Source organism: Triticum urartu, chromosome 6 (assembly GCF_003073215.2).
Source record: "Triticum urartu cultivar G1812 chromosome 6, Tu2.1, whole genome shotgun sequence".
Lineage (NCBI taxonomy): Eukaryota > Viridiplantae > Streptophyta > Magnoliopsida > Poales > Poaceae > Triticum > Triticum urartu.
Window position 1 is genome coordinate 566,395,771 of NC_053027.1, and position 18,885 is coordinate 566,414,655.

General features: G+C 46.1%; 1 protein-coding gene across 3 annotated transcripts; it reads right to left on the minus strand.

The window, feature by feature from the left end:
* Positions 1 to 2,203: 2,203 nt before the first annotated feature.
* On the minus strand, positions 2,204 to 18,760 carry LOC125515512 (chaperone protein dnaJ 13-like). 3 transcript variants are annotated; one of them, XM_048681009.1, is made up of 6 exons: positions 18,224 to 18,760; positions 13,927 to 14,075; positions 3,924 to 4,040; positions 3,715 to 3,799; positions 3,022 to 3,081; positions 2,204 to 2,513 (listed from the first exon to the last, which is right to left on the minus strand). In XM_048681009.1, exons 2-6 carry the CDS (start codon positions 13,947 to 13,949, stop codon positions 2,499 to 2,501), a joined length of 300 nt encoding a protein of 99 aa, XP_048536966.1. In that variant the 5' UTR covers positions 13,950 to 14,075; positions 18,224 to 18,760; the 3' UTR covers positions 2,204 to 2,498. The 3 variants fall into 3 exon arrangements, with proteins under 3 accessions (XP_048536966.1, XP_048536967.1, XP_048536965.1); XM_048681010.1 differs by lacking the exon at positions 3,022 to 3,081 and having other exon boundaries at positions 18,224 to 18,759; XM_048681008.1 differs by lacking the exons at positions 2,204 to 2,513; positions 3,022 to 3,081; positions 3,715 to 3,799; positions 3,924 to 4,040 and having other exon boundaries at positions 13,114 to 14,075; positions 18,224 to 18,747.
* Between the last annotated feature and the right edge of the window lie 125 nt (positions 18,761 to 18,885).

Below are 18,885 nucleotides of genomic sequence, written 5' to 3' on the forward strand. Positions count from 1 at the left end.
GTAAGCAAGCTGCCGGGAAGAAGCCAAAGAATGGACCCAAGCCCGAGACTGAGTGTTTTTATTGCAAGGGAAGTGGTCACTGGAAGCGGAACTGCCCCAAATACTTAGCGGGCAAGAAGGCCGGCAACACTAAAGGTATATGTGATATACATGTAATTGATGTGTACCTTACCAGTACTCGTAGTAGCTCCTGTGTATTTGATACCGGTGCGGTTGCTCACATTTGTAACTCAAAGCAGGAGCTGCGGAATAAGCGGAGACTGCGCGAAGGACGAGGTGACAATGCGCGTCGGGAATGGTTCCAAGGTCGATGTGATCGCCGTTGGCACGCTACCTCTACATTTACCTACGGGATTAGTTTTAAACCTCAATAATTGTTATTTAGTGCCAGCTTTGAGCATGAACATTGTATCAGGATCTCGTTTAATTCGAGATGGCTACTCATTTAAATCCGAGAATAATGGTTGTTCTATTTATATGAGAGATATGTTTTATGGTCATGCTCCGCTGGTGAATGGTTTATTCTTAATGAATCTCGAGCGTAATGTTACACATATTCATAGTGTGAATACCAAAAGATGTAAGGTTGATAATGATAGTCCCACATACTTGTGGCACTGCCGCCTTGGTCACATAGGTGTCAAACGCATGAAGAAGCTCCATGCAGATGGACTTTTGGAGTCTCTCGGTTATGAATCATTTGACACGTGCGAACCATGCCTCATGGGTAAAATGACCAAGACTCCGTTCTCGGGAACAATGGAGCGAGCAACCAACTTATTGGAAATCATACATACTGATGTGTGCGGTCCAATGAGTGTTGAGGCTCACGGTGGCTATCGTTATGTTCTCACCCTCACTGATGACTTGAGTAGATATGGGTATGTCTACTTAATGAAACACAAGTCTGAGACCTTTGAAAAGTTCAAGGAATTTCAGAGTGAGGTTGAGAATCAACGTGACAAGAAAATCAAGTTCTTGCGATCAGATCGTGGGGGAGAATACTTGAGTCATGAATTTGGCACGCACTTAAGGAAATGTGGAATAGTTTCACGACTCACGCCGCCTGGAACACCTCAGCGTAATGGTGTGTCCGAACGTCGTAATCGCACTCTATTGGATATGGTGCGATCTATGATGTCTCTTACCGATCTACCGCTGTCATTTTGGGGCTATGCTTTAGAGACTGCCGCATTCACTTTAAATAGGGCTCCGTCGAAATCCGTTGAGACGACACCGTATGAATTATGGTTTGGGAAGAAACCTAAGCTGTCGTTTCTAAAAGTTTGGGGATAAGATGCTTATGTCAAGAAACTTCAACCTGAAAAGCTCGAACCCAAATCGGAAAAATGCGTCTTCATAGGATACCCTAAAGAAACTATTGGGTATACCTTCTACCTCAGATCCGAAGGCAAGATCTTTGTTGCCAAGAATGGATCCTTTCTAGAGAAAGATTTTCTCTCAAAAGAAGTAAGTAGGAGGAAAGTAGAACTTGATGAAGTATTGCCTCTTGAACCGGAGAGTGGCGCAGCTCAGGAAATTGTTCCTGAGGTGCCTGCACCGAATGAGAGGAAGTTAATGATGATGATCATGAAACTTCAGATCAAGTTGCTACTGAACTTCGTAGGTCCACAAGGACACGTTCCGCACCAGAGTGGTACGGCAACCGTGTCCTGGAAATCATGTTGTTACACAATGGTGAACCTTCGAACTATCACTACAGGAATCAGGTAATTTGCCGTCTGTGCTTCACAGACGGCAAGGACAGAAAACATGACGGCAAACAGTTTGCCGTCAGCAGCTGACGGCAAAGTGTGTCGGCAAATGGTAAATCGGCAAATCCATACTTTGCCGTCAGCTTTCTATCAGGCTGACGACAAAGGCTTTGCCGTCAGTTTTCACACTTCATCGTCAGCCATTATAGCCTGACGACAAAGAAAAGCACTTGACGGACACCCTAGAGGACGGCGTCAGATACTTTGCCGTCAGCCTCTGGACGGCAAAAAGCTGAGCACTTTGCCATCAACAGCAGTCAGTCTACAGACGGCAAAGATATGAGCACTTTGCCGTCAGCAGACAGATGGCAAAGTACTCATTTGCTGACGGCAAAATTCTGTACATATTTTTTTAAAGAAATTTATGTCAACAATTCAATAGACCATATATATCACAAATATAACAGCAATGTTCCATAGAAACAAAATAAACCATAGCAAATGTCCATATATATATATCATAGGGTATCACAAAGTGTTGCATATGAGATCACAAAGTAGATTAAACCATCACAAAGTATCACATCTAGCTGGGCATCTTCCAGTCATGTACTACTCCCGGAATTAGCCTCACGACCATCAACTCTACACACACATGCTAAACTCCAACTATGCTACTCGAAAGGAAACCACACACAACTACTCTCTATGTCAAGGAGATTAAAACACCACATCAGGTTGACTGTAGCTCCGTGCAACCAATCAACGTTGCTGCTCCATCCCTTATTCACATGTCCACTGCAATTAACCAAACAAGAAAGAGGTTCAGACTTAGATTCATCATATCAAATAGATTCAGACTCGAGAGCATCATTCATCATACTAAAGGCATTTTTTGTCAGTCAAATAAACTTGTCAGGCATATAACATCATCCTAATAGACAAGAACATGTTGACACCAAATCTGAACTAGCCTAGTATAGGAATAAATATGACATGTAAAACAGCTCCTCCTAGTACATGAACAGCTCCTAGTACACATCATTTAGCAGGAGCAAACATGACATGCAAAACAAGAGCAAGTATTTACATGCAGAACAGCAGGAGCAAATTAAATATTTGTTAGAACCAAATCTGAACTAGCCACATACATGTACAACAACTCATCAGGAAAAAGAGCAACATGAGAGGAACCTAGTGGCCTCATACAATTCAATCAAGCAGTATATCAACCACAAGAATACAAACCAGAGCAGAGCATGCATAAGTTGGGGAAATAAAACATAGTCGAGAGGGAGGGATCGACCTTCCCTGGTGGTTGGTCGTCGGCTTGGCCGTGGGGTCGTGTATTGCTCATCGTCCTTGTCTATTTTGTTCATGGACAGCGCCCACCCGCAGCAATTAACCAAAAAGGAAAAAGGTTCAGACTTAGAAATTCATCGTATCAAATAGATTTGGACTCGAGAGCATCATTCATCATACCAAAGCCATTTTTTGTCAAACAAATAAACTTGTCAAGCACTTCACACTCTGAATAAGACACCCCATTATCATCTAAATCTTGAGAAATCAGAGGCCCAAAGAAAAACTTTCAAAATAGTAAAACAAATAAGAATATTAAGATAACTGGTTATGTAATAACATGCAACACGAATCGTACACAAACTAGTGAAACTGTTGCATGAGATGAAAAGTAGACTAAGATTACATGATCTCGAATCCATGGTTGCTGCATGTTATCAAATAGTATCAACTGCAATTTTGTCGCAACAATTCATATTCTAGCTTTTGTATTGGACAAACAGTGAACATATGCAAGAGTCATTTGCTTCATACCCATTACTGCTTGAATCAGTAGTTAATACTATCTTCTATTATTATTTCACTCAAGGAGATAAATAAATAAAGTTTTGGCAGTAGTGCAGAGGCAAAAGGAGAAATAAAGAGGCAAACTCAGAACACATCTAACACAGGAGACCTTAGAAGCAAGAATATTCACCTGGATTCCTATATTATAGAGCATCCTTACTGTACTGAACTCTGTTATCCATCTTCCTTCTCCAATTTCAAAATCAAGGGCAGTGCTGCAAATAAACAGTTCAAGAGAGAAGAGAAAGAAGTTACAAACTCATATACCGGTTTATCAAAAAAGTGCAAAGCAGTGATGTTTACATGGGCATATAGAAGTAAGATCACAGCAGTATGTACCTTCCAACTCTACCAGCAACATGGCCATGGGACTTTGAGGAAAAACTCAAAATAGGATGTATGTCGGGGCAGTGCTTGACCCTATACTTATATAGTAACTTCACCATGGATGCATATCTGTCATGTATGCAAGCAGCAAGTCGGCCAAGAGAAAAATGAAGGAAATATGCCATAGAGGCAATAATAATGTTATTATTTTATTTCCTTATATCATGATAAATGTTTATTATTCATGCTAGAATTGTATTATCCGGAAACATAATACTTGTGTGAATACATAGACAAACTAAACGTCACTAGTATGCCTCTACTTGACTAGCTCATTAATCAAAGATGGTTATGTTTCCTAACCATAGACATGTGTTGTCATTTGATTAACGGGATCACATTATTAGGAGAATGATGTGATTGACATGACCCATTCCATTAGCTTAGCACCCGATCATTTAGTATGTTGCTATTGCTTTCTTCATAACTTATACATGTTCCTATGACTATGAGATTATGCAACTCCCGTTTGCCGGAGGAACACTTTGTGTGCTACCAAACGTCACAACGTAACTGGGTGATTATAAAGGTGCTCTACAGGTGTCTCCAAAGGTACATGTTGGGTTGGCGTATTTTGAGATTAGGATTTGTCACTCCAATTGTCGGAGTGGTATCTCTGGGCCCTCTCGGTAATGCAAATCACCTAAGCCTTGCAAGCAATGCAACTAATGAGTTAGTTGCGAGATGATGTAATACGGAACGAGTAAAGAGACTTGCCAGCAACGAGATTGAACTAGGTATTGAGATACCGACGATCGAATCTCGGGCAAGTAACATACCGATGACAAAAGGAACAACGTATGTTGTTATGCGGTCTGACCGATAAAAGATCTTCATAAAATATGTGGGAGCCAATATGAGCATCCAGGTTCCTCTATTGGTTATTGACCGGAGACGTGTCTCGGTCATGTCAACATTGTTCTCGAACCCGTAGGGTCCGCACGCTTAAGGTTTCGATGACAGTTATATTATGAGTTTATTAGTTTTGATGTACCGAAGTTAGTTCGAAGTCCCGGATGTGATCACAGACATAATGAGGAGTCTCGAAATGGTTGAGACATAAAGATTGATATATTGGACGGCTATATTCGGACACCGGAAGTGTTCCGGGGAAGTTTTGGATAAAACCGGAGTACCGGGGGTTACCGGAACCCCCCGGGGGGGTTAATGGGCCTCATGGGCCTAAAGTGGAGAAGAGGAGGGGCGGCCAGGGCAGGCCGCACGCCCCCTCTCCCCCTAGTCCGAATTGGACAAGGAGGGAGGGGCGGCGCCCCCCTTTCCTTCCTCTCCTCTCTCCCTTCCTTCCACCTCTCCTACTTGGACAAGGAAAAGGAGGGAGTCCTACTCTCGGTAGGAGTAGGACTCCTCCCTGGCGTGCCTCATCATGGTCGGTCGCCCCTCCCCCTTGCTCCTTTCTATACGGGGGCAGGGGGCACCTCTAGACACAACAATTGATCCTTGAGATCTCTTAGCCGTGTGCGGTGCCCCCCTCCACCATAATCCTCAATAATATTGTAGCGGTGCTTAGGCGAAGCCCTGCGACGGTAGAACATCAAGATCGTCACCACGCCGCCGTGCTGACGGAACTCTTCCCCGACACTTTGCTGGATCGGAGTCCAGGGATCGTCATCGAGCTGAACATGTGCTAGAACTCGGCGGTGTCGTAGTTTCGGTGCTTGATCGGTCAGGCCGTGAAGACGTACGACTACATCAACCGCGTTGTTATAACGCTTTCGTTTTCGGTCTACGAGGGTACGTGGACAACACTCTCCCCTCTCGTTGCTATGCATCACCATGATCTTGCGTGTGCGTAGGAAAATTTTTAAATTACTATGTTCCCCAACAGTGGCATCCGAGCCTAGGTTTTATGTGTTGATGTTATATGCACGAGTAGAACACAAGTGAGTTGTGGGCGATATAAGTCATACTGCTTACCAGCATGTCATACTTTGGTTCGGCGGTATTGTTGGATGAAGCGGCCCGGACCGACATTACGCGTACGCTTACGCGAGACTGGTTCTACCGACGTGCTTGGCACACAGGTGGCTGGCGGGTGTCAGTTTCTCCAACTTTAGTTGAACCGAGTGTGGCTACGCCCGGTCCTTGCGAAGGTTAAAACAGCACCAATTTGACAAACTATCGTTGTGGTTTTGATACGTAGGTAAGATTGGTTCTTGCTTAAGCCAATAGCAGCCACGTAAAACTTGCAACAAACAAAGTAGAGGACGTCTAACTTGTTTTTGCAGGGCATGTTGTGATGTGATATGGTCAAGACATGATCCTGAATTTTATTGTATGAGATGATCATGTTTTGTAACCGAGTTATCGGCAACTGGCAGGAGCCATATGGTTGTCGCTTTATTGTATGCAATGCAATCGCGCTGTAATGCTCTACTTTATCACTAAGCGGTAGCGATAGTCGTGGAAGCACAAGATTGGCGAGATGACAACGATCCTACGATGGTGATCAAGGTGTCACGCCGGTGACGATGGTGATCATGAAGGTACTTCGGAGATGGAGATCGCAAGTACAAGAAGATGATGGCCATATCACATCACTTATATTGATTGCATGTGATGTTTATCTTTTATGCATCTTATCTTGCTTTGATTGACAGTAGCATTATAAGATGATCTCTCACTAAATTATCAAGAAGTGTTCTCCCTGAGTTGGCACCGTTGCCAAAGTTCGTCGTGCCCAGACACCACGTGATGATAGGGTGTGATAAGCTCTACGTCCATCTACAACGGGTGCAAGCCAGTTTTTGCACACGCAGAATACTCAGGTTAAACTTGACGAGCCTAGCATATGCAGATATGGCCTCGGAACACTGAGACCAATAGGTCGAGCGTGAATTATATAGTATATATGATCAACATAGCAATGTTCACCATTCAAAACTACTCCATTTCATGTGATGATCGGTTATGGTTTAGTTGATTTGGATCACGTAATCACTTAGAAGATCAGAGGGATGTCTTTCTAAGTGGGAGTTCTTAAGTAATATGATTAATTGAACTTAAATTTATCATGAACTTAGTACCTGATAGTATCTTGCTTGTTTATGTTTGATTGTAGATAGATGGCCCTTGCTGTTGTTCCGTTGAATTTTAATGCGTTCCTTGAGAAAGCAAAGTTGAAAGATGATGGTAGCAATTACACGGACTGGGTCCGTAACTTGAGGATTATCCTCATTGCTGCACAGAAGAATTACATCCTGAAAGCATCGCTGGGTGCCAGGCCTGCTGTTGGAGCAAAACCAGATGTTATGAACGCCTGGCAGAGCAAAGCTGATGACTACTCGATAGTTCAGTGTGCCATGCTTTACGGCTTAGAATTGGGACTTCAACGACATTTTGAACGTCATAGAGCATATGAGATGTTCCAGGAGTTGAAGTTAATATTTCAAGCAAATGCCCGGATTGAGAGATATGAAGTCTCCAATAAGTTCTATAGCTGCAAGATGGAGGAGAACAGTTCTGTCAGTGAGCATATACTCAAAATGTCTGGGTATAATAATCACTTGATTCAATTGGGAGTTAATCTTCCAGATGATTGCGTCATTGACAGAATTCTCCAATCACTGCCACCTAGCTACAAGAGCTTCGTGATGAACTATAATATGCAAGGGATGAATAAGACTATTCCCGAGCTCTTCGCAATGCTGAAAGCTGCGGAAGTAGAAATCAAGAAGGAGCATCAAGTGTTGATGGTCAACAAGACCACTGGTTTCAAGAAAAAGGGCAAAGGGAAGAAGAAGGGGAACTTCAAGAAGAATAGCAAGCAAGTTGCTGCTCAAGAGAAGAAACCCAAATATGGACCTAAGCCTGAAACTGAGTGCTTCTACTACAAGCAGACTGGTCACTGGAAGCAGAACTGCCCGAAGTATTTGGTGGATTAGAAGGATGGCAAGGTGAACAAAGGTATATGTGATATACATGTTATTAATGTGTACCTTACTAGAGCTCGCAGTAGCACCTGGGTATTTGATACTGGTTCTGTTGCTAATATTTGCAACTCGAAACAGGGACTATGGATTAAGCGAACACTGGCGAAGGACGAGGTGACGATGCGCGTGGGAAATGGTTCCAAAGTCGATGTGATCGTGATCGGCACGCTACCTCTACATCTACCATAGGGATTAGTATTAGACCTAATAATTGTTATTTGGTGCCAGCGTTGAGCATGAACATTATATCTGGATCTTGTTTAATGCGAGACGGTTATTCATTTAAATCAGAGAATAATGGTTGTTCTATTTATATGAGTAATATCTTTTATGGTCATGCACCCTTGAAGAATGGTCTATTTTTGATGAATCTTGATAGTAGTGATACACATATTCATAATGTTGAAACCAAAAGATGTAGAGTTGATAATGATAGTGCAACTTATTTGTGGCACTGCCGTTTAGGTCATATCGGTATAAAACACATGAAGAAAATCCATACTGATGGACTTTTGAAATCACTTGATTATGAATCACTTGGTACTTGCGAACCATGCCTCATGGGCAAGATGACTAAAACACTGTTCTCCGGTACTATGGAGAGAGCAATAGATTTGTTGGAAATCATACATACAGATGTATGTGGTCCAATGAATGTTGAAGCTCGTAGCGGATATCGTTATTTTCTCACCTTCATAGATGATTTAAGCAGATATGGGTATATCTACTTAATGAAACATAAGTCTGAAACATTTGAAAAGTTCAAAGAATTTCAGAGTGAAGTTGAAAATCATCGTAACAAGAAAATAAAGTTTATACAATCTGATCGTGGAGGAGAATATTTGAGTTACGAGTTTGGTCTACATTTGAAACAATGCGGAATAGTTTCGCAACTCACGCCACCCGGAACACCACAACGTAATGGTGTGTCCGAACGTCGTAATCGTACTTTACTTAATATGGTGTGATCTATGATGTCTCTTACAGATTTACCGCTATCGTTTTGGGGTTATGCTTTAGAGACGGCCGCATTCACGTTAAATAGGGCACCATCAAAATCCGTTGAGACGACGCCTTATGAACTGTGGTTTGGCAAGAACCCAAAGTTGTCGTTTCTGAAAGTTTGGGGCTGCGATGCTTATGTGAAAAAACTTCAACCTGATAAGCTCGAACCCAAATCGGAGAAATGTGTCTTCATAGGATACCCAAAGGAAACTGTTGGGTACACCTTCTATCACAGATCCGAAGGCAAGACATTTGTCGCTAAGAATGGATCCTTTCTAGAGAAGGAGTTTGCGCACACATGAGAGTTGCATAATACACATTGTCAATATTTATCAATATGACTTTGCGCACACATGAGAGTTGGCATGTTCTTCTAGGAGCCGTTACCAGCTATTTACTCGGGTCATCTCCATCTGTACGTGAACCTATGGGGTCGCGCTTAAGCGGTGGGAGCCCATTCAGTTTTGATCTGATTCAAAATTGGGTGTGGAATTCTAATGGGCCTCAAGTGCTGGCCCAGTGGAGGGGTGATATCCTCGAAAGTGTTTGACCACTCTCATGACCTAGCCACCACCATTTCCACGCTCTCACATCATGTGATCGGATCTAGCAGTATGTCGTCCAACCTTCCTCCCTGTACATGTGGACACCTTGGAGGCGTTGCACCTACGACGCTCTGACGAACTATTTGAGGGAACTATGAAGAACTGTACGAGGGATCCACGAGAAGGAGATGAAGGAAATATGCCCTAGAGACAATAATAATGTTATTATTTTATTTCCTTATATCATGATAAATGTTTATTATTCATGCTAGAATTATATTAACCGGAAACATAATACTTGTGTGAATACATAGACAAACAAAGTGTCACTAGTATGCCTCTACTTGACTAGCTCGTTAATCAAAGATGGTTATGTTTCCTACCATAGACATGTGTTGTCATTTGATTAGCGGGATCACATTATTAGGAGAATGATGTGATTGGCATGACCCATTCCATTAGCTTAGCACCCGATCGTTTAGTATGTTGCTATTGCTTTCTTCATAACTTATACATGTTCCTATGACTATGGGATTATGCAACTCCCGTTTGCTGGCGGAACACTTTGTGTGCTACCAAACGTCACAACGTAACTGGGTGATTATAAAGGTGCTCTACAGGTGTCTCCAAAGGTACACGTTGGGTTGGCGTATTTCGAGATTAGGATTTGTCACTCCAATTGTCGGAGAGGTATCTCTGGGCCCTCTCGGTAATGCACATCACCTAAGCCTTGCAAGCAATGCAACTAATGAGTTAGTTGCGAGATGATGTATTACGGAATGAGTACAGAGACTTGCCAGCAACGAGATTGAACTAGGTATTGAGATACCGACGATCTAATCTCGGACAAGTAACATACCGATGACAAAAGGAACAACGTATGTTGTTATGCGGTCTGACCGATAAAAGATCTTCGTAGAATATGTGGGAGCCAATATGAGCATCCAGGTTCCGCTATTGGTTATTGACCGGAGACGTGTCTCAGTCATGTCTACATTGTTCTCGAACCCGTAGGGTCCGCACGCTTAAGGTTTCGATGACAGTTATATTATGAGTTTATTAGTTTTGATGTACCGAAGTTAGTTCGGATGTGATCATGGACATAACGAGGAGTCTCGAAATGGTCGAGACATAAAGATTGATATATTGGACGGCTATATTCAGACACCGGATGTGTTCCGGGGAAGTTTCGGATAAAACCGGAGTACCGGGGGGTTACCGGAACCCCCCGGGGGGTTAATGGGCCTCATGGGCCTAAAGTGGAGAAGAGGAGGGGTGGCCAGGGCAGGCCGCGCGCCCCCTCTCCCCCTAGTCCGAATTGGACAAGGAGGGAGGGGCGGCGCCCCACCTTTCCTTCCTCTCCTCTCTCCCTTCCTTCCCCCTCTCCTACTTGGACAAGGAAAAGGAGGGAGTCCTACTCCCGGTAGGAGTAGGACTCCTCCCTGGTGCGCCTCATCATGGCCGGACGCCCCTCCCCCTTGCTCCTTTATATACGGGGGCAGGGGGCACCTCTAGACACAACAATTGATCCTTGAGATCTCTTAGCCGTGTGCGGTGACCCCCTCCACCATAATCCTCGATAATATTGTAGCGGTGCTTAGGCGAAGCCCTGCGACGGTAGAACATCAAGATCGTCACCACGCCATCATGCTGACGGAACTCTTCCCTGACACTTTGCTGGATCGGAGTCCGGGGATCGTCATCGAGCTGAACGTGTGCTACAACTCGGAGGTGCCGTAGTTTCGGTGCTTGATCGGTCGGGCCGTGAAGACGTACGACTACATCAACCGCGTTGTTATAACGCTTCCATTTTCGGTCTATGAGGGTACGTGGACAACACTCTCCCCTCTCGTTGCTATGCATCACCATGATCTTGCGTGTGCGTAGGAAATTTTTTAAATTACTACGTTCCCCAACAAAAAAATGTGTTGGCTGTAGGAAAGATAATGTTGGGGAACGTTGCAGAAAACAAAATTTTTCCTACGGTTTCACCAAGATCCATCTATGAGTTCATCTAGCAATGAGTGATCGGATGCATCTACATACCTTGTAGATCGTGAGCGGAAGCGTTCAAAGAACGGGGATGAGGGAGTCGTACTCGATGTGATCCAAATCACCGGAGATCCTAGCGCCGAACGGACGGCACCTCCGCGTTCAACACACGTATGGTCAGCGTGACGTCTCCTCCTTCTTGATCCAGTAAGGGGGAAGGAGAGGTTGAGGAAGATGGCTCCAGCAGCAGCACGACGACGTGGTGGTGGTGGAGAAGCAGTTTCCGACAGGGCTTCGCCGAGCTCGACGGAGGAGGAGGGGGTGTTGGAGGGGAGAGGGAGGCGCCAGGGGCATGGGTGCGGCTGCCCTCCCTCCCCCCTCTATATATAGGGTCCCCAAGGGGGGGAGGGGCGCCGGCCCTGGAGATCCAATCTCCCAAGGGGGCGGCGGCCAAGGGGGGTGGAGTGCCCCCAAGGCAAGTGGGGCGCCCCCCACCCTAGGGTTCCCAACCCTAGGCGCAGGGGGAAGGCCCAAGGGGGCGCACCAGCTCACTAGGGGCTGGTTCCCCTCCCACTTCAGCCCATGGGGCCCTCCGGGATAGGTGGCCCCACCCGGTGGACCCCCGGGACCCTTCCGGTGGTCCCGGTACAATACCGGTGACCCCGAAACTTGTCCCGATGGCCGAAATAACACTTCCTATATATAATTCTTTACCTCTGGACCATTCCGAAACTCCTCGTGACGTCCGGGATCTCATCCGGGAATCCGAAAAACTTTCGGGTTACTGCATATTCATATCCCTACAACCCTAGAGTCTCCGAACCTTTAGTGTGTAGACCCTACGGGTTCGGGAGACATGTAGACATGACCGAGATGGCTCTCCGGTCAATAACCAACAGCGGGATCTGGATACCCATGTTGGCTCCCACATGCTCCTCGATGATCTCATCGGATGAACCACGATGTCGAGGATTCAAGCAACCCCGTATACAATTCCCTTTGTCAATCGGTACGTTACTTGCCCGAGATTCGATCGTCGGTATCCCAATACCTCGTTCAATCTCATTACCGGCAAGTCACTTTACTCGTACCGTAATGCATGATCCCGTGACCAGACACTTGGTCACTTTGAGCTCATTGTGATGATGCATTACCAAGTGGGCCCAGAGATACCTCTCCGTCATATGGAGTGACAAATCCCATTCTTGATCCGTGTCAACCCAACAGACACTTTCGGAGATACCCGTAGTATACCTTTATAGTCACCCAGTTACGTTGTGACGTTTGGTACATCCAAAGCACTCCTACGGTATCCGGGAGTTACACGATCTCATGGTCTAAGGAAAAGATACTTGACATTGGAAAAACTCTAGCAAACGAACTATACGATCTTGTGCTATGTTTAGGATTGGGTCTTGTCCATCACATCATTCTTCTAATGATGTGATCTCGTTATCAATGACATCCAATGTCCATAGTCAGGAAACCATGACTATCTGTTGATCAACGAGCTAGTCAACTAGAGGCTTACTAGGGACATGTTAGTGTCTATTTATTCACACATGTATTACGATTTCTGGATAACACAATTATAGCATGAATAAAAGACAATTATCATGAACAAGGAAATATAATAATAATGCTTTTATTATTGCCTCTAGGGCATATTTCCAACAGATAAATCATAACACAAGAAAACCATGGATACATGTATTAACAAATGCCATTAGGAGCGTGACCAGCAGCAAAATAACATCAAAGGAAGAATCTTGAATGATACAAAACAGGAAATGAAATACAGTGCATTTTCCAAAAGGATACTAACCCCAGCCCATAATTAATCAGCCCATAAATATATAAAAAAACAAAAGCCTCCTACATGCATAGATAATAACGACCTAACATGGCCAATGGCAAGGAATTGCCTCACAGCGTATCATGACATCAATGAGAACAAGGCATCTGTTTCGATCGCATAGATCCTTCCTCAATCATTAAGTATATCATAAAAGCAAGAATACCAAACCTGAAAGTCTGTGAGGGATGATGAAGCAACAAACAAAATACTAATTGGCATTGTACATCTATTTTCACTAATGTGATGGCACAACCCACAGCCTACCCGTGCCTCGGTTCTGATAAAGTGTGTAATCGGAAAACTATTTCAGTTCTGCAGAGCAACCCAAACCATGTACCCCCATCTACTCGTTGTAGAAAGATTATCCGCTCATGAGGACCGGGACAGCAATAATGAAACCAATTCGAGATTATCGAGTTCATCTTATACTTCCTGGATCCATGGGAGCACAGACATGTATTTTGTACTATTATTGAGAATACATATTTTAAGAACATCAATCTCATAATATAACACAGGAAATAATTTGAATGCAGAGTACTCCAATATAGAACATATAACCCTTGGATTAACTGCATAGAACGAAGGGAAGGGAAGGGTCGGACCTGTCCTTGACGAGCTGCTCCATGGCGTGCCTCTCCTCACGAGCACAAGCAGGTCCTGTCCCAGCGTGGATCTGGCCGCCGCCAAGATGGCCGGATCGCTAGGGTTGGAGGAAGGGAGGGTATGGTGGTGCTTCTGCTGCTGGCCGCACCTACAGAGACGACGAGAGATGGGGGATTAGAGAAAGAGTCGGAGAAGAGATGGGGGAGTAACACCATACCGCCGTCGTCAAGGTAGCCACCGTCGTTGTCGTCGCCGTCTGTCACCATGGCCCGGCAGCTAGGGTTTCCAGCGCGAAGAGTGAGGGAGGGAGGGCGGATCTAAGCGCGAAGAGTGAGGGAGGGTGGGCGGATCTGAGCGCGCGAGGGAGGAAGGGAGCTAGGGTTTCGGGCTGGCGGCGGCGGCATGGGGGGAGGCGACCAGGGGAATCGGGTAGAGAGGAGAGAATGAGAGAGAGGGTGAGGGCCGGCTCGGGCAGAGGGTTTGCCTCCTCAGCCGGCTAGGCTGGTGGGCTAGAGCGCCGAGGCCCAGTGGCCCATATGGCCTTTGCCGTCATCCCCAGTACACACAGACGGCAAAGACGGTCTCCCGTTTTCCCACCGTCACCTGCATACATTTTGCTGTCTTTGAATCTTTGCCGTCATCTAACATCTGTCTTTGCCGTTAGCTGGAAAAAACACAGACGACAAAGTATGCTTTTGCCGTCGGCAAAACAAAAACAGACGGCAAAGTATGTCTTTGTCGTCGGTTGTCCTTTGCCGTCAGCCACAGACGGCAAAGTATGTCTTTGCCGTCTGCCACGATGAAAAGCTGACGGCAAAGTGCAGTACTGACGGCAAATTAGCTGATTCCTGTAGTGTATGAAGAAGCGATGGCGGGCCCAGATTCCGACAAATGACTGGAAGCCATGAAATCCGAGATAGGATCCATGTATGAAACCGAAGTATGGACTTCGACTGACTTGCCCGATGATCGGCGAGCCATAGAAAATAAATGGATCTTTAAGAAGAAGACAGACGTGGATGGTAATGTAACCATCTATAAAGCTCGGCTTGTCGCTAAGGGTTATCAACAAGTTCAAGGGGTTGACTACGATGGGACTTTCTCACCCGTAGCGAAGCTGAAGTCCGTCCGAATCATGTTAGCAATTGCCGCATTCTATGATTATGAGATATGGCAAATAGACGTCAAAACGGCATTCCTTAATGGTTTCCTTAAGGAAGAATTGTATATGATGCAGCCGGAAGGTTTTGTCGATCCTAAGAATGCTGACAAGGTGTGCAAGCTCCAACGCTCGATCTATGGGCTGGTGCAAGCATCTCGCAGTTGGAACATTCGTTTTGATGAGATGATCAAAGCGTTTGGGTTTACGTAGACTTATGGAGAAGCCTGCATTTACAAGAAAGTGAGTGGGAGCTCTATATCATTTCTCATATTGTATGTGGATGACATACTGTTGATGGGAAATGATATAGAATTCTTGGAAAGCATAAAGGCCTACTTGAACAAGTGTTCTTCAATGAAGGATCTTGGAGAAGCTGCTTACATATTAGGCATCAAAATCTATAGAGATAGATCGAGACGCCTCATTGGTCTTTCACAGAGTACGTACCTTGACAAGATATTGAAGAAGTTCAATATGGATCAGTCAAAGAAGGGGTTCTTGCTTGTGTTGCAAGGTACGAGATTGAGCACGGCTCAATGCCCGACCACGACAGAAGATAGAGAAAAGATGAGTGTCATCCCCTATGCCTCGGCCATAGGGTCTATCATGTATGCTATACTGTGTACCATACCTTATGTAAACCTTGCCGTAAGTTGGTAGGAAGGTACCAAAGTAATCCCGGCATGGAACACTGGACATCGGTCAAGAATATCCTGAAGTACCTGAAGAGGACTAAGGATATGTTTCTCGTTTATGGAGGTGACGAAGAGCTCATCGTAAAGGGTTACGTCGATGCTAGCTTCGACACAGATCTGGATGACTCTAAGTCACAAACCGGATACGTGTATATTTTGAATGGTGGGGCAGTAAGCTGGTGCAGTTGCAAGCAAAGCGTTGTGGCGGGATCTACATGTGAAGCAGAGTACATGGCAGCCTCGGAGGCAGCACATGAAGCAATTTGGGTGAAGGAGTTCATCACCGACCTAGGAGTCATACCCAATGAGTCGGGGCCAATCAAGCTCTTCTGTGACAACACTGGAGCTATTGCTCTTGCCAAGGAGCCCAGGTTTCACAAGAAGACAAGGCACATCAAGCGTCGCTTCAACTCCATTCGTGAAAATGTTCAAAATGAAGACATAGATATTTGTAAAGTACACACGGACCTGAATGTAGCAGATCCGTTGACTAGACCTCTCCCTAGAGCAAAACATGATCAACACCAGAACTCTATGGGTGTTCGATTCATCACAATGTAACTAGACTATTGACTCTAGTGCAAGTGGGACACTGTTGGAAATATGCCCTAGAGGCAATAATAAAATGGTTATTATTATATTTCCTTTTTCGTGATAATTGTCTATTGTTCACGCTATACTTGTGTTATCCGGAAATCCTAATACATGTGTGAATACAAAGACCACAACACGTCCCTAGTGAGCCTCTAGTTGACTAGCTCGTTGATCAAAAGATAGTCATGGTTTCCTGACTATGGACATTGGACGTCATTGATAACGGGATCACATCATTAGGAGAATGATGTGATGGACAAGACCCAATCCTAAGCGTAGCTCAAAGATTGTGTAGTTCGTTTGCTATAGCTTTTCCAAATGTCAAGTATCATTTCCTTAGACCATGAGATTGTGCAACTCCCGGATACCATAGGAGTGCTTTGGGTGTGCCAAACGTCACAACGTAACTGGGTGACTATAAAGGTGCACTACGGGTATCTCCGAAAGTGTCTGTTGGGTTGGCACGAATCGAGACTGGGATTTGTCACTCCGTATGACGGAGAGGTATCTCTTGGCCCACTCGGTAATGCATCATCATAATGAGCTCAATGTGACCAAGTGGTTGATCACGGGATCATGCATTACGGTACGAGTAAGGTGACTTGCTGGTAACGAGATTGAACGAGGTATTGGGATACCGACGATCGAATCTCGGGCAAGTAACGTACCGATTGACAAAGGGAATTGTATACGGGATTGATTGAATCCTCGACATCGTGGTTCATCTGATGAGATCATCGAGGAGCATGTGGGAGCCAACATGGGTATCCAGATCCCGCTGTTGGTTATTGACCGGAGAGTCGTCTCGGTCATGTCTGCATGTCTCCCGAACCCGTAGGGTCTACACACTTAAGGTTCAGTGACGCTAGGGTTGTTGAGATATTAGTATAAGGTAACCCAAAAGTTTGTTAGGAGTCCCGGATGAGATCCCAGACGTCACGAGGAGTTCCAGAATGGTCCGGAGGTGAAGATTTATATATAGTAAGTAGAGTTTCGGCCATCGGGAAAGTTTCGGGGGTAATCGGTATTGTACCGGGACCACCGGAAGGGTCCCGGGGGTCCACCGGGTGTGCCCACCTATCCCGGAGGGCCCCATGGGCTGAAGTGGGAGGGGAACCAGCCCCTGGTGGGCTGGTGCGCCCCCCATGGGCCTCCCCCTGCGCCTAGGGTTGGAAACCCTAGGGGTGGGGGCGCCCCACTTGGCTTGGGGGGCAAGCCACCCCCCTTGGCCGCCGCCCCCCTTGGAGATCCCATCTCCTAGGGCCGGAGCCCCCCCTATGGGTCCTATATATAGTGGGGGGGGAGGGAGGGCAGCCGCACCCTGGCCCCTGGCGCCTCCCTCTCCCTCCCGTGACACCTCTCCCTCTCGCCGAGCTTGGCGAAGCCCTGCCGAGATCACCGTTGCTTCCACCACCACGCCGCCGTGCTGCTAGATCTCCATCAACCTCTTCTTCCCCCTTGCTGGATCAAGTTGGAGGAGACGTCTTACCAACCGTACGTGTGTTGAACGCGGAGGTGCCGTCCGTTCGGCGCTAGGTCATCGGTGATTTGGATCACGACGAGTACGACTCCATCAACCCCGTTCTCTTGAACGCTTCCGCTCGCGATCTACAAGGGTATGTAGATGCACTCCCCTTTCCCTCGTTGCTAGATAACTCCATAGATTGATCTTGGTGATGCGTAGAAAATTTTAAATTCTGCTATGTTCCCCAACATTCAATGCATTGGATAGCAAAACAATTTACTTTCTTGGCTGAAACGACGCCTTTTAACTTTCACGCCCACTCATGGCGGCAGAAGAAAAAAACCACAACAATTTAAGCGAAAGAGAGCGAGGGAGAGAACCTTGAAGAAGTTGAAGCCGACGTGACCAGGAGGATGAATCGCGCAGATCGAGGGAGCGGACCTCCAGCGCATCGCAGCAGATCAGCTCCGGACATATGGTAGCGCCGGCGAACCCCTGCCCGCTAGTCATCGCGAACCACACGTCCTCGATCCCCTCGTTCTCGCTCAGATGCATCTCGTCATCGCGAACCAAACTTCCTTGATCCCCTCGTTCTCGCTCAGACGCATCTCGGCTGCAGCTTCGGGCATGGGGATACGGGGCGGGCGGCGGCTCACGGCAACCGTAGCGGGTCTCAGCCAGCGACGCGGCGTGGCCGTGGAGGAGAAGAGGGAAAGAGGGGTCCATCACGTGGGGCGGCGGCGAAGGCGGGAAGGGCGTCCATGGGGAGAGGGGGAGCATGGCGGTGGGAAGGGAGACGGGGGCGCAGTCGGGGCAGGGGATGATTCTGATTTGTTGGGGCTGAGATGCGTGATGTGCGGCGGCCTCTTTGCCTCATGAGGTGGAGCGAGGGAGGGGCAGGCCGTGTGCGGCGTAGTCTGCCCGGCATAACTTTTAATCTGGGCCATCAGTTTGTATGGCAGACCATTGATGTAATATGCATTGTTGGATGTTATTTAGTCTGATTGATCTAACGTCTCTGATACTTCTATGTACATTTTGT

Excerpts from the sequence above, each read along its gene's own strand:
- LOC125515512 (XM_048681008.1), bottom strand. The coding sequence starts at position 18,623 with ATGCTCCCCCTCTCCCCATGGACGCCCTTCCCGCCTTCGCCGCCGCCC. Across the intron at positions 14,076-18,223 it reads TCGGCTTCAACTTCTTCAAG|GTGCGGCCAGCAGCAGAAGC; the intron begins GTTCTCTCCCTC and ends TCGTCTCTGTAG.